This window comes from Hippocampus bargibanti, linkage group LG14 (genome assembly GCF_051943395.1).
Source record: "Hippocampus bargibanti isolate YZ-2025 linkage group LG14, ASM5194339v1, whole genome shotgun sequence".
Taxonomy (NCBI): domain Eukaryota; kingdom Metazoa; phylum Chordata; class Actinopteri; order Syngnathiformes; family Syngnathidae; genus Hippocampus; species Hippocampus bargibanti.
The window spans coordinates 6,176,374-6,189,863 of NC_142747.1; the positions used below are offsets into that span (position 1 = coordinate 6,176,374).

General features: G+C 44.2%; 1 protein-coding gene across 1 annotated transcript in view; it reads left to right on the forward strand.

Moving 5' to 3' along the window:
• The window catches only part of maml2 (mastermind like transcriptional coactivator 2), a 39,846-nt gene that overhangs the window by 21,203 nt on the left and 5,153 nt on the right, over positions 1-13,490 (forward strand). The window contains exon 2 of the mRNA XM_089014108.1: positions 9,381-10,439. Coding sequence (XP_088870234.1) covers positions 9,381-10,439 — 1,059 coding nt within the window. The remainder of the gene's footprint in view (positions 1-9,380; positions 10,440-13,490) is intronic.

A 13,490-nucleotide genomic window follows, 5' to 3' on the forward strand; every position in this document is an offset into this window, starting at 1 on the left:
TTTTTAATTTATTGGTTTGGTTTAAAATGGGTACCAATTATTTACATTTAATCGCCACTTCGCTGGTTTCACTCCTATCTCTCTGATCGCTCACAGTTTATCCAAATCAACTCCTTCACCTCACAGTCCTCTCCTGTGTCCTCTGGTGTGCCCCAAGGGTCTGTCCTGGGGCCCCTTCTCTTTATCACCTACCTTCTTCCTTTTGGCAATATTTTCCGCAATTTTGGCATTCACTTTCACTGCTTCGCGGATGACACCAACCTCTACCTCTCCAGCAAACCCGACGCCTCTCTTCCACCTTCATCCCTTTCACTTTGCCTCTCAGAAATTAAATCCAGGCTTTCCCATAACTTTCTCATGCTTAACAGCGAAAAAAAACTGAAATACTCCTTGTCGGTACCAAATCCACCCTACACAAAGCAGTTTCTCTCACACCATTGACAGTTCTACAGTGTCCCCCACCCTTCAGGTCAAGAGCCTGGGTGTCATCCTCGATAGCTCACTATCTTTTCACTCCCATATAAATAACATAACTCGGTCTGCATATTTCCACCTCCGTAATATCAATCGTCTCCGTTCCTCTCTCACACCTCACTTCGCTGCTATCCTTATCCACAGTCCTCGTCACCTCCCGCATCGATTATTGTAACGCACTTCTCCTCGGTGTCAATCAGAAATTTCTCCATAAACTCCAACTCGTCCAAAATTCTTCAGCCTGGATCATCACTAAAACCCCCTCCTTTCACCACATCACCCCTGTCCTCCAGCAACTCCACTGGCTACCTGTTAAACATCGTATTGAATTCAAAATACTTCTGTTTACATTCAAAGCCATCCATAACCTTGCCCCTCCCTATCTCTCTGACCTGCTTCAAATCTTCGTTCCCTCTCGGTCCCTCAGATCGTCATCCTCCCTTCACCTCTATGTGCCCTCTGCCCGTCTCAGCACGATGGGATGCAGAGCTTTCAGCCGCTCTGCTCCCGGACTCTGGAATTCACTTCCACCTAACATCCGTAATATTGACTCCCTCCCTATTTTCAAATTCTACCTCAATCCCATCTGTTTAAAAATTGCTTTCAATGTCTAGTTCTCTCTGCTATTTTATTATTTATCATTTTACTATGGTTTTATTGTTGTGTGCTTTGTTTTTATTGTAAAGTGTCCTTGGGTGTTTTGAAAGACGCTTGAAATTAAATGTATTATTATTATTATTATTATTATTATTATTATTATTCAAGGGTGAAGAGCGGGGTCGCCACTCTACAGGCTGAGGGTTTCAAACTACGGTGGTTATAAAATTGAGGTTCAAACGTGTCTGAGGGGATTCAAAATAAGGATTCAAACTACAGTCAGAATTTTGAAATAGGTTTTCCAACTAGGATTACTGTTTCAAATTAGGGTTAGAGTTTCAAAACTCAGTTTAGGGCACAAGTTGATCGTGAACAAAAAAGTATGTTCGTCGAACACAGTGACTTACTAGTTACCCTCCTTGTCCCTTTTATGCTTTCTTTCCGTTGTCCTACTGAGTTCTCGCTGCTGGTGCAGCGCTGTCTTTCCGAAAATGTTGCGGTGAGCTTTAGCGAGTTGCTCCAATGAGAGGCGACAGCAGCGTCAGGACTGCTCAGCAAACCTTAGTTGATGCTGTGTGACATCTTGTCGCCGCCGGCTCGTCCTTACTGGCTTCAAAAACAAAAAAAATCATTGATTTGGAATGAGATTCATCACAAGTTGGCTATGTTAACTGAGATCAAAAGGGTCAACGTTAGCTGGTTGATGAGTTAGCCGTAACATGTTTCCAAGTTGGTGTTTTGCGAGCAGAATAAACAACTGTATCTTAGCATGTATCAGCGCATGAACACACCCTGATTTTTCCCCAGAGCCCAAGATGGCATCGGTGACATGCTAGCGAGGAAATTTCCCTCTTTGGAACCCATTTCTACAGGGTCATTATTGCTTACGTTATTATTACTCAACATGACTTCAAGTCATCTCTGATACAAAGAGACTTGGACTAATTGGAATGTCGCCTTCTAATCTTGCGCGTAAGTTTAATGGCGAACAAATATTTGAAAGTGTCTCGCTGAATATTTAATGCAGAAAAAATTAAATCTGCCTCAGATAAATATAATGCACAATTTCTCTTCAAAGCCGCCCTTATCGTCTCTTCTCATTTCCCCAGGCTTGACTTTATCCCATTCTTTATTTTATTTCTCCTACATACGTATATATAAAACCCCACCACCACGCTCCGCTTCTTGTCTTCTGCTGCTCGTCCTTCTCTCCCGAGGGCCGCCTCCATGTGAGACAAGTGTGTCAGGAAGTGCGTGGGGAGGCAAAGTGCTGATGAAGCCAGAAGTAGCCCACCGCTGCATTGCCCTGATTAGCACAAAAGCTCAGCGTGAACGTGCGTGAACCCTCTCCCCACGTCTGTTTTGTAGGTTTTTGTTATTTGGGAGAGTGGGAGGGTGGTCTGTGAACCATTACGAGGATTTACTTCATTTTTGAACATTTTAACCAAAATATATAAGATCTGTTTCATTGGAAGGGACTCAATGTATATTAATGTCTTTGACTCCAAAAATGACCAAATTGGCCGTGAAACCAAAGAAATATGTGATATTGTGTTAATTTTTATTGCAAATTGTTTTGTGGCCTCCAATGTTCAGCTCACAGTTTGAAACCTATTACGTAAAAAGGACTGTCTTTCCCTCTTGGGCTATGACTGCCACTTCGTGCAGACACAAAATACACATGGAGTGTTTGGCGAACAAAGGTGAAAGGAAGGACAAAAGATAGCGTGAGGATGCATCCTCAGTGTCCCCGACATGATCTGAGCAAATGCGGCCGGGAAAGGCTCCTATTACTTTCCTTTCAACAAATCAAACGTCTCTCTCACATTATCAATGGGCTTTCATCCATCTCCAGGACACGCACATAACACGCTGTCATGGAAGTAACATGTCATGGACAAAACACAAAATTTTAAAAATGATTGTATGTATTAATTCTTTTGTGATGAGGGGTTGGGTTGAATGTAAATTTAGATCATGTATTTTAAAGATATTTTAGTTTTAAGACATTTTAATTGCTGTCGTGCCTGGACTTGAACATTCCAGTTTTCAGATTTTTATTAGCCATAGCTAGGCTAATTATTATTATTTATTTTTTGGAATCCCTCTGAAATGTCAAAGTTGTTTTTTTTTTATTGCCACTTCCAACTGATAGGTGTTTAAAACAAAGCGCAAAATAAGGAATGATGTGGTCTTGTTAAAGCAAACTCGCTTGATGCTAACGCACGACGTCTAACAACAGGGATGTAAAGTCAGTCAATTTACCATCGGTACTATGAAATAGTCGGACATACGCTATTCATTAGAGGGATAGAGACTGGGCCAGCTAGAGGTTTGTGTAAATTTGCATATATAGAGATATATTCGCTGCTTCCGATTTGGCCAGCCCGTCCTTCCACCGCTCTTGAATGAAACGGCTGGACAGACGCCACCTGGGGGCTCTGATGGTGTCACCCCGGCGCCGCATTCTCCTTCCCATGCGCTCAGCATCAGTCCAGACTGCTCAACCTGACACGTCATATTCGGCCCGGCGGGAATCGAAGCGGCTCGGAAGCCGCTCGGACCATTGAGGCTTTGGCGTTTCCCGTGACATTGCGTCCATGCGTGTTGTCATTGTTATCCGAAGCAAACAATTTGCTGTTTTTTCATAAGATTTGGACTTTGAGGTTGAGAGGGAGAGCACGGTGGCAGCTGGAGTGTTTCGGAGTATCTCGAGCTCATTAAATGTTAATCAAAAAAATCTATTTTGAGATGACTTTTCTGATCCATCATGAGGATTTGAGGCCAGTGAGGCGGTCGGTGCTCGTGAGCTGAATTATCTGATGTTGGATGACGATTGGTTCAAGGTCTTGCTTTTTGGTGTTTTTTATCCCCTTTTATTTGCATTTATTTTTCTGATACAAAACAGAACAGTCAAACTTTTGTAGGTAAACAGTACAGGCAAAAATGGCAGTACAGAAAATTCCGGACTATAAGCCACTACTTTTAACATTTTATTCAGTGATGTGGCCAATTTATGTAATTTTTTTTTATGGCCGCCAGGGGCGCTCGAGTAGAAAAGGAAAGATTAAGACCAGTGGAATACATGTGTTGAGAAACGTCTGTGTAAGCTCTCAGTCGTACAGGAGTGGTCCATCGATGAGAAGGTTTCTTCAGCCGTCATCTGTACAGAAGTGAAGGTTTCGGACGTTTCGCCTCCTATCCAAGAGGCTTCGTCAGCGAACTAAAGTCTGACTGGTCGTATCGGCCCTATTTATATATCCCTAATGTCCAGACCTGGTGGCGCCAGACACAGCTATGATAGGTCCCTACTCTCAGGTTGGGGGGGCAGAGGACCCCTCCCTGTGGCCCCACTGATTGTTCCTACATTCCTGACTAACGACTAGCCTATTACCCCCACTCCCATCTCATGGGTTTCGTCTGGTGATTAACATTAATCTCCTCCAGATTGTTCTCAATATGCAAAACATTGTAGGTAACAAAACATAATGAACAACGTGTGATCGTATAGTGGTTATTTACAGAAAAAGAGAATACAACACAAGTTCGCTGTTATTTACATGATGTCCCTGAACGCATCATAGGCGGAGACTCGGCAGGACAGCGGTGCGCTTGTAATGGCGCACAGTTCAACCCGCCACGAACACTCACCGGCAAATGAAACTAAATATTGTTCAATAAAAACGAAATGAAACAATTATTACCTGCAACACAGTATGGCAGAGGGGATGGGTGAAGTTGCATGGGTTTCGTCTTGTGATTAACTGCGCAACAGAAAAGCACTACGAAGCACATGTGCTTCAAAGTTCCACTCGACAAAACGTGAAGTAAATAATGACACAAAAAGTAATCTGGACTCGAAATGAATAAGGGAACTAATTAGATAACACTAGACAGTACAAAAGGGGAAACAAAATAGGATATTGTCATGAAAATGCGCGTTAATCGAGACCATCAGAAAATTGCGACTCACTATGTATCTCGTCCAGATTCTTCTGGAAACTTTGGGCGGGACATGGTGCCACACTGTGCGCCGTTGCGTCACTTCCTTCATAATTTAATAATCTAAGTGCACAACTCCGTTACACATACACACACACAAACACACAAAGCAATCTGGATGGCGTTTCTTCACTGAACATGTTTATAGTTGGCATCCAAATCTCGATGGCACAAAGCCTTAATTGTGGAACAGCAGAGCTCTATTTTGGAGTTTGTGAGGCGGGCCTTGTGTTTCGGTGGCTTTTTGGCAACACATCCACTATCCAGTTGCATTATTCATGCCTCACGTGCTCTCTCCAGGAAAAATCAAAGACAAAAAAAGTTCACTGGAAGAAGAAAGATGGGTTTAGCCTGTCATATGCAGGCCGTGAAAGGCGCCTTTGAGATGAGCTTGGAGAAACATGCCCTCTGTATGCCCCTGTAGGTCTCGTGATGGTCTGATGGCTGGGCAAAGTAACATTTTTTGACACTTTGTTAATCGGCGGGGCAAAAAAATTCCGGTGTGATGGAAAATAGTCAAACAAATAATGAAAAATGGTTTCATTGCTTTATTTAGCTTCATCCACCCTGACTCACCATCACTTCAGCACTGTGGATTCTACTGGGGATACCAATCTTGGGGTTGTGAAATCCGATACCGATGCATATGGGGAACTGTCGCGGCTTGGAATTGATATGAGACAGTCTCTTTTCATCAATGGATGCTACAGCTTCATGTTCGCTTTTATTTAACATTTAGCTGGTAGCTGGCGTGCACATTTCATGAAAATGACACTTTGATCCTCTCCTCTTTTATCTAGAACTGCTTCAGACAACAAAGATGGTGCAGAAAGTGCTTACGATTAAATGACTGACTGTGTTTTTTTGTGTTCTCCCATTATTTGTTATTTAGTTAGTTTGTTTTGACTTCAAGATGACACAACAAGAGTGGCTGTCTTTACAGTAGCTCCTGTAATTTGTTTTTATATTTCTTCCTTTCCTTTTCCTGTTACTTTCATCACTTTGCTGCTGTGAAATGTCTCCACTGTGAGACTCGTAAAGGCCAATCCAATCCGAAATACCAACCACTTGGCTTTCATTACATTTCCAGTTTTAGAGCTATAGCTACTAAATAATCAATTAATTGTTAGTTTTCAATGATGTTAATCAAATTTTAAAACATAATTCCGCAATTTGTATACCTTTATGATGGAAAAAAAGAGACTCGTTTGACTAAAGCTGAATGAAAGCTTCCTTCCGACAAGAAAAAAGAAAACATTTGCTGTGTTTGCCCAATGAGGACGTTTTTTCAAACGAGCCACGGAGCTCCCCTTTCAACCCCAATTTCAGCATGGTTATTTTTGATGATGATGATGGGGAAGAAGACGATAGCGTCGGCGCAACAGGGGAGGCTTTGGGTCGGGGTAGAAGGGGACAACGGGGGCTTTTGTCTGCCTCGCTCATTTGCATGCATTAAAAGCTTCCTCCGCTGTGCGTCGTTACATCCTTCTTCCTCAGCTGAACGCGCCGACTCATTTACGGCCGTGGTGCTAATCGCGCTCAAAAGTGGATGCTTCATATTTTCCGCTATATGTGGTGTTTGTTGCCATAGCAACGCAAAAACAGCCCCGCTCCTGGGAGTCATCGGATCAAATTGCAGCAAAAACAGTATTTACACAGTGGCGATATCATGTGGATAAATGTTATCTGATCAAGTTTGCGCAAATGGAAGAAAAAGGCCCTCCTCACGCTGCTGTTATCCCTCTACCCCCAACTGTGGGAACCAGTTTTGAGTCATTCCCGCCAGCTGGCACACGTTACACGGAGATGACTCACGGCCCGAGGGCCCTTGGAGCCCGGGCTCTTGTTTGCGCTCTTGATAGTTGTTTGGAGCCACATCCGCACAATTTAATTAAGGTGAAAATGTCGCTGTGACACACCAAGCCGCCTCTGCCGATGCTGCTGGCATCGCCCCGCCACCGAGTCACATTAACGGTTCTGTTGCCGTCGCCCCGCTGCACTTCCGGGGCAGTCCACTTGCATGCAAATGAAAAGGGGCCGACCGACATAATCAGCGCAGCCATCCTCTAAAATCAAAAGCGATCAGCGGCCGAGCATCAAAGTGCTCGTCAAAGTTTGGTGGCAAGCTACGCCGACACGAGAGGAAACAAAACGAGGACATTTAGTATCATCCATCTGTTTAGGATGTCGTTTCAAACTCATTTGGGTGAAATCCTGGGTCGGACTTCACGCAAAGTGGCTGTTCCGAATCAAAATGGCCGACTGATTTCATGCATGATTGACTCAAGATGTTTTTTTTCGTTAAGTAATGATAGATGTACCTTCCTTGCGGACTCCAGCAACTTTATCTGTATCTGTCCATCTTTCCATCTGTCTGTCTGTCTGTGTCTGTCTGTCTGTCTGTTTGTCTGTCTGTCCATCGGTCCCTCCCTCCCTCTGTCCCTCCCTCCCTCCATCCCTCCGTCCCTCCGTCTCTCCCGTCCCATCCCGCAACAACTCCATTTCCCCCAGTAGAAGAAGCAGTTCCCAGTCCATGTTGGAATATATAAAACGTAACCCCAGCCTCTACTGCAGCACCTTATAATGTGGTGTGTCTTATATTTGGATAACCTTTATTTATGGATATATTATATTTGACTAACTTTTTTGGTTCATTGAAGGTGTGCCTAATCGTCCAATGCGCCTTATAATATATATGGGAAACATTTGAAATGTACATCTTTTATTGTGGGTGCACCTTATACTCCGGAAAATACAGTATGTACATACATATAAAATATCTATATCTATATCAGTGACGTGTGGTGAGGTTCATGGCTGGTGAGGCACTGACGTCGTCACAGTCAGATTTACAAACATATGAACTCTACAGAGTAGCTTATTCTGTCACGTTTTGCGAGGTGGTGATGGCGGGTGCGGATCCCAAAAAGCAGGCAGGAGGGAGCAGCAGGTTGTTTGACAAATTGTATTAAAATAAAGGTCAGCAGGAACAAAATGTAAAACATCAAAATCATCTGAACAGAAAAAAAACAAAGTATCAAAAGAAGACCAAAAGTAAAAGTCCGCCAAGGTTAAACAAACACATGCACAGCATACACATTGCAGACAAAGCAAACATGCAGCAAACAAGGAACCGACACCGGATGGTCGTGCCGGGTGTCCTTTTAAGTGTCAGTGATTAAAACGACCAGCACCTGCGAGGCTGCAGGCAGGGCTGACGTCGCTACCCATAGGTCGCCAATCTGATCGGGACGACCAGCACCTGTGCAGGTGCAGTCGCCAACCAGATCATGACATATTCACCATTTGATTGGCAACAGTTAGCCTGTTTTATTTAAAATGTAATGTCAGCACTGTATATAAACTGTAGCATAGAAAAAGAAGTTTTAAAAAAGTTATTATCATGTTACCTTTAAGTCCATGCCCCGCTCTTTCTGAAGAAAGGCATCGATACCTTCTTTGTAGAAGCCTTCCTTATCTTTCTTCAGTTTTAAAAGTCTCTCTATTTCTTTCAATTTAGATATGTAATCCTCCATTCTGAAAATAAGGCCAAGCAACACGAAAAAATTACTGGATGGTTGCACTTAACTTGCTAACTGTTTACTGGAGCTTGCTGTCACTAATTCTATTATTCTGCAGCCGAGGAGTCGCTAGAAGAATCTGCAACCACCAGCGCCCCCTGTCATGAGGCAGGAGAACTGCGTGCCTCACCTATGCACACAGTTTTGATAAAAAATAAAATAAACACTGTAGTACAGTGTTTATAGTGTAAAGTGACTGTACATTATATACTCCCGATAAACTGGAGAAATTTAGTTCATATACTAAAAGTGTTTGAACACTTTAATAGCGATATGCAGAGGGACAGCAATGCGGTCTCACTGCAGAGCAAGCACAGTTAGCACCGTCATTGCGCAATCCATGGTGAGGCTCAGCCGGCTCCTGCCTCACCGCTCGTCTCTACTTAGTATTTGAACGGTAAATGTGAAAATTCAGCAATTTTGCAAAAAAAATCCAAAAATGGTGACGTTAAATGGAAAAAAAACTTTTAAGTACAAATCACTAAATAGATATAACTGCTTAATTTATTTTTCAATTTGATATTTCCATGATGACAGGTGAGGCACGCCCTCACCTGCCTCCCCTTATTGCACGTCACTGGTCTATATATACAGCTCTCTATCTCTCTATCTAGCTATCTATCTATCTCGAGCTGTACACTTAATTGTTTAAAGTGAGTAAATCCATTTTTAAAAATGATATGAAAAAAGAGATCCAGTCTAAGAGTTTCCTATTGTGTTTCCCAGCTGCAAGGGTCTTTACGGCGCAAACTGGAGGGACACGCCCCCAAGCACAACTCAGTCCCGTGCGGTTTCTCCGGGTCCGACTTCAAGAGAGTCCGCCTGGAGGCCGGTGGCAGTCTGGGGCGAGGCCCGGGCAACCACGGCTTAAGCCACGCCCACTCTTCGGCTGGCGGGAAGAACTACGTGATGCCGGATGTGTTCGACGCCACCCTGAAGGAGATGAAGAAGGAACCCGCCGAGGCGCAGTCGTCGTGCAGTCGCTCCCGTGCCGATGCCGTCTTTGACTTCAAGGACGAAGGCGGCGGTCCGATTGACCCGGAGCTGCAGGATCTTTTCGACGAACTGACCAAGTCGGTGCCGCCCCTCAACGATTTGGACTTGGAGAAGATGCTGAAGCAGGACGACGCCTTCGGTTTGGGTCTCGGTTCTGCTGCGGAGAGGCCGATTAAGATGGAGCGCTCGCCCGATTACGCTCAGGTCCACGTCGGGTCGCCGCAGCTGCGGCCGACTTCGGCGGGATCGTCGTCTGCCCCCACGGCGGGGCAAAAGTCCGGCACCCAGCAGGCCGGACCGCCTAGGTCCATGCCCTGCTGGCCGGAGATCTCCCACGCGGAGCAGCTAAAGCAGATGGCGGCCAACCAGCATCAACCCGGCCCGCTTCTCCACCATCAGCATCGTCAGGCGCCGCCCGCCGGTCTGGCCGGTTGGGGTCCGGCGATGGGCTCCGCCTTCCAGGATAAGGGGGCGCAGCCCAGGCTCCCCCAGCACAGCAAGGGCATCAACAACTGCCTTTTCAAATCCAACGGCGTCCACCACGTGGAGATGAAGCCACCCGCCACCAAGCCCGCGTTGCACTTTACCCCCAAGGCGGTCCAACCGCCACCGTCCTCTTCGGGTCACATGATGCCCATGATGGCGGGTAACAAGCTTTCACCTCCGGATGCACAGAACCAGACCAATCCTCTGCCCGTGCCGCTTCAGTTCCAGAATCAACAGATGCCATCATCGATCCCTCTCCTGCAGGAAGGGACTCTGCCCTTCAAACTGAGCCAACATCACCAGGTGAGAGCGCTGCTCATCAAGCTAGTTATCGTGACCGCCCCCCCACCCCAAAAAAACATTGAAATAGTACAGTGATACCTCGGTTTACGACGCTTTAGCTAACGAACTTTACGCTTTCGCTAGAGTATATTCTTGGCATACGAACTAGCCACAATGGCTGGCGGACTGGTTTTCGGTAGAACACCAAACCACACGGCCAAACACCGCCACCGCCACCGTGGCCACCGGACTACTTTTCCACACACTCTTTATCTGAGTGCATATGTGGTTTGCTATCGAGTGGATACTTTTGCTTTTTTGGGACCGATGAAGGCTACACCACAGGCTAGTGTTCTGCCGAAGAGGACACAAAACAAAATTATGGTTGAGCAGAAGAAGGAGATCATCGAGAAAATTGAGAAAAACGAGGATTGCGTTTGTGTGACTTACTGTCCCAGTGCCAGTATGTTAAATCGACCATTGCTACGTGTGGCGTAGGGTGTTTCCGTGTGAACAGGTTGAAAAACTTCGGTTGATTTGGATTAACGAAAAGCAGCTAGCAGGGGACTGTGTCTTCTTTTCTTTTTGGCTTTTCCCTTTAAGGGAAATCGCAGAGAAAGCACGGCAACTTCACTCGGATATCATCAAGAGGCAACTACATCAACGACCATCACAAAGGTACATAAAACAACTTTATTATATAGTACAGTTTATTTCATTAATTACAATACAGTAGCACATTTATTATACATAAACTAAGGTATATTTCATGTAGTTTTAAGGCTTATTTAGCAGAAAATTATGTTTTATGGGGACCTGGAAACGGATTATTCTTATTTTTAATGGTTTCCAATGGGAAATTAATGTTTGGAAGACACACTTTTCTTCTTACACACACTTTCTGGGAACCAATTAAGTTCGTAGGCTGAGGTATCACTGTATATCAAATTTGTAAGAGATATATATAGAAATTGGTTTGACCTTTGAATTGAATATATTACTGCAATGTATAATGTTCTCTTTCTTATCTGACGCCTGAAAATGGACCTCGTTTATTGAAGACAAAAATTCAATGCGGTTTTCTTCTCAGACCCGCCATGTTTTTGACTCCTCCTTGTTTTGTTTTTTGTTTTCTTTTTTTGGCTCGCACCCCATCCCTCCCCCGGAATATCTGTTCCCCCCTCAGTGCTTTTGACGCTGACGCGCTTTGCCAGCGCACGGTACATTAACATGCAAGACTTCTCATTTGTGGGCGCCGGCTGTCAGGCCGCTGATATGCGCAGCAGGATTTGCTAATTGGAGGTTGTTGGCTGCAAGCGACAAGTGGTGGAAAATGACAGTAATCTGCTTAGCCTGGTGCCCGAGGTTGAATCGCTGATTTATGATGATGTGTGGGAAACGCAAACCACCACCCTCCACGGAATGGGGGAGTTCGGGTTTGCGCTGTATCTGTTCCTGCGTTTGTTAGCGTACCGTGAACATTGGGCTGAAAAAGGAAAACAAAAAAATAACTACACTTTGCTTACGTTGAATCATCCACAATTTGAGTCCAGGGTGTACCCACCCTCCAAACTGAAGCTCCTATCCTATACAATACTATATATATATATATATATATATATATATATATATATATATATATAATATATATATATATATATATATATCCGACCGGGACTATCGATATATCCGATATCGATATAACGAGACTTTACTGTATATAGTATTGTATAGGAGCTTCATATATATATATATATATATATATATATATATATATAGAAATAGTATATATATATATATATATATATATATATATATATATATATATAAATTCTAAGATTCTTTATCAATGTGGTGGTTTTAGAACCCTTGAAGCAAGTGATGTTTGGACTCAAACGTTGGGGACGGAAAATATTTGGGGGGGGGGGCGAAAGGCAGCCTTTTCATTTGCAATGAAAATACCGAGAAGAAGAAGGTGGCTTTCAATCATCCCTCGTGCTGATGAAACTGGCCGCTCCATTCCATCAAGCCATCAACAACCATCACAAAGGTAAATAAAACCACTTTATTATATAGTCCAGTTATTTCTTTAATACCATTAGGCATAAAATAAGGTCTATTTTGTGTAGTTTTAAGGCTTAGAATATTCGAAAGTAGAAAATTATGTTTTATGGGGACCTGGGAACGGATTATTCTCATTTTAATGGTTTCCTATGGGAAATTAATTTTTGGGATTCACACTTCGCCTTCCACACTCTGTCTGGGAACCAATTAAGTTCGTAAGCCAAGGTATCACTGTATTAACCCACGTGATAAAGTGCTGGGTGGGGCTGAGAAGATGCACGCCCAATCCACATAGCTGTAAACCAGGAGATATTATGCTGTCATTGGATGACGTCAGCGCTGGGAACCAATTAAGATACAGCCATGTACAAAACACCTGAGTCATTCTGCATTTTTTTTCTATTCTGAACGTTTTTTTCCCTGAATTTTTTTTTCGATGCACTGAAATCGCGATAAATAAACCACGAAGTAGCGAGGGATTACTGTAATTGGATTATACTGACCCCCGTTAGCAAATTTTGTGTCATTGTGACGCACTTGGGAGAACTGGGTGTGGGGGACGGTGGTGGGGGATTATGTGCGAGAAGGCAGTGCTAGTTTCCTGGGAAAGAGAACTGCGGCCAAGTGTGACGTTCCCCAGGGAAGGCGTCTGAGGAAGTGCAGTGTGAGAGCGGGCAAGGCCGTCCGGCCCGGGGGCCTAATCGCTGTCGGCCGCCTGCTCATGCCACATGTGGTTTGCATTTGTGACTGATGAGAGTAAGACAGAGCCGCAAGGGGGGGGGGGGGGTCGTAGTGTATCGGGGTTACCCAGCCGTGCACAAAAATGAGATCAGCAAAGGTGGAACAAGCAAAAGTATTTTGAGGATGACGATTTCAATCAGTTAAGAAAACTATAGTGGGCTACGTGTCATTTCCTGAGGATCTGGTTGTGATAGGCAATTCATATTCCAGTTTTAAAAACTGGATTAGGGTTTCAAATTTGCAGGCAACGAACAAAAGAGCAGTTTG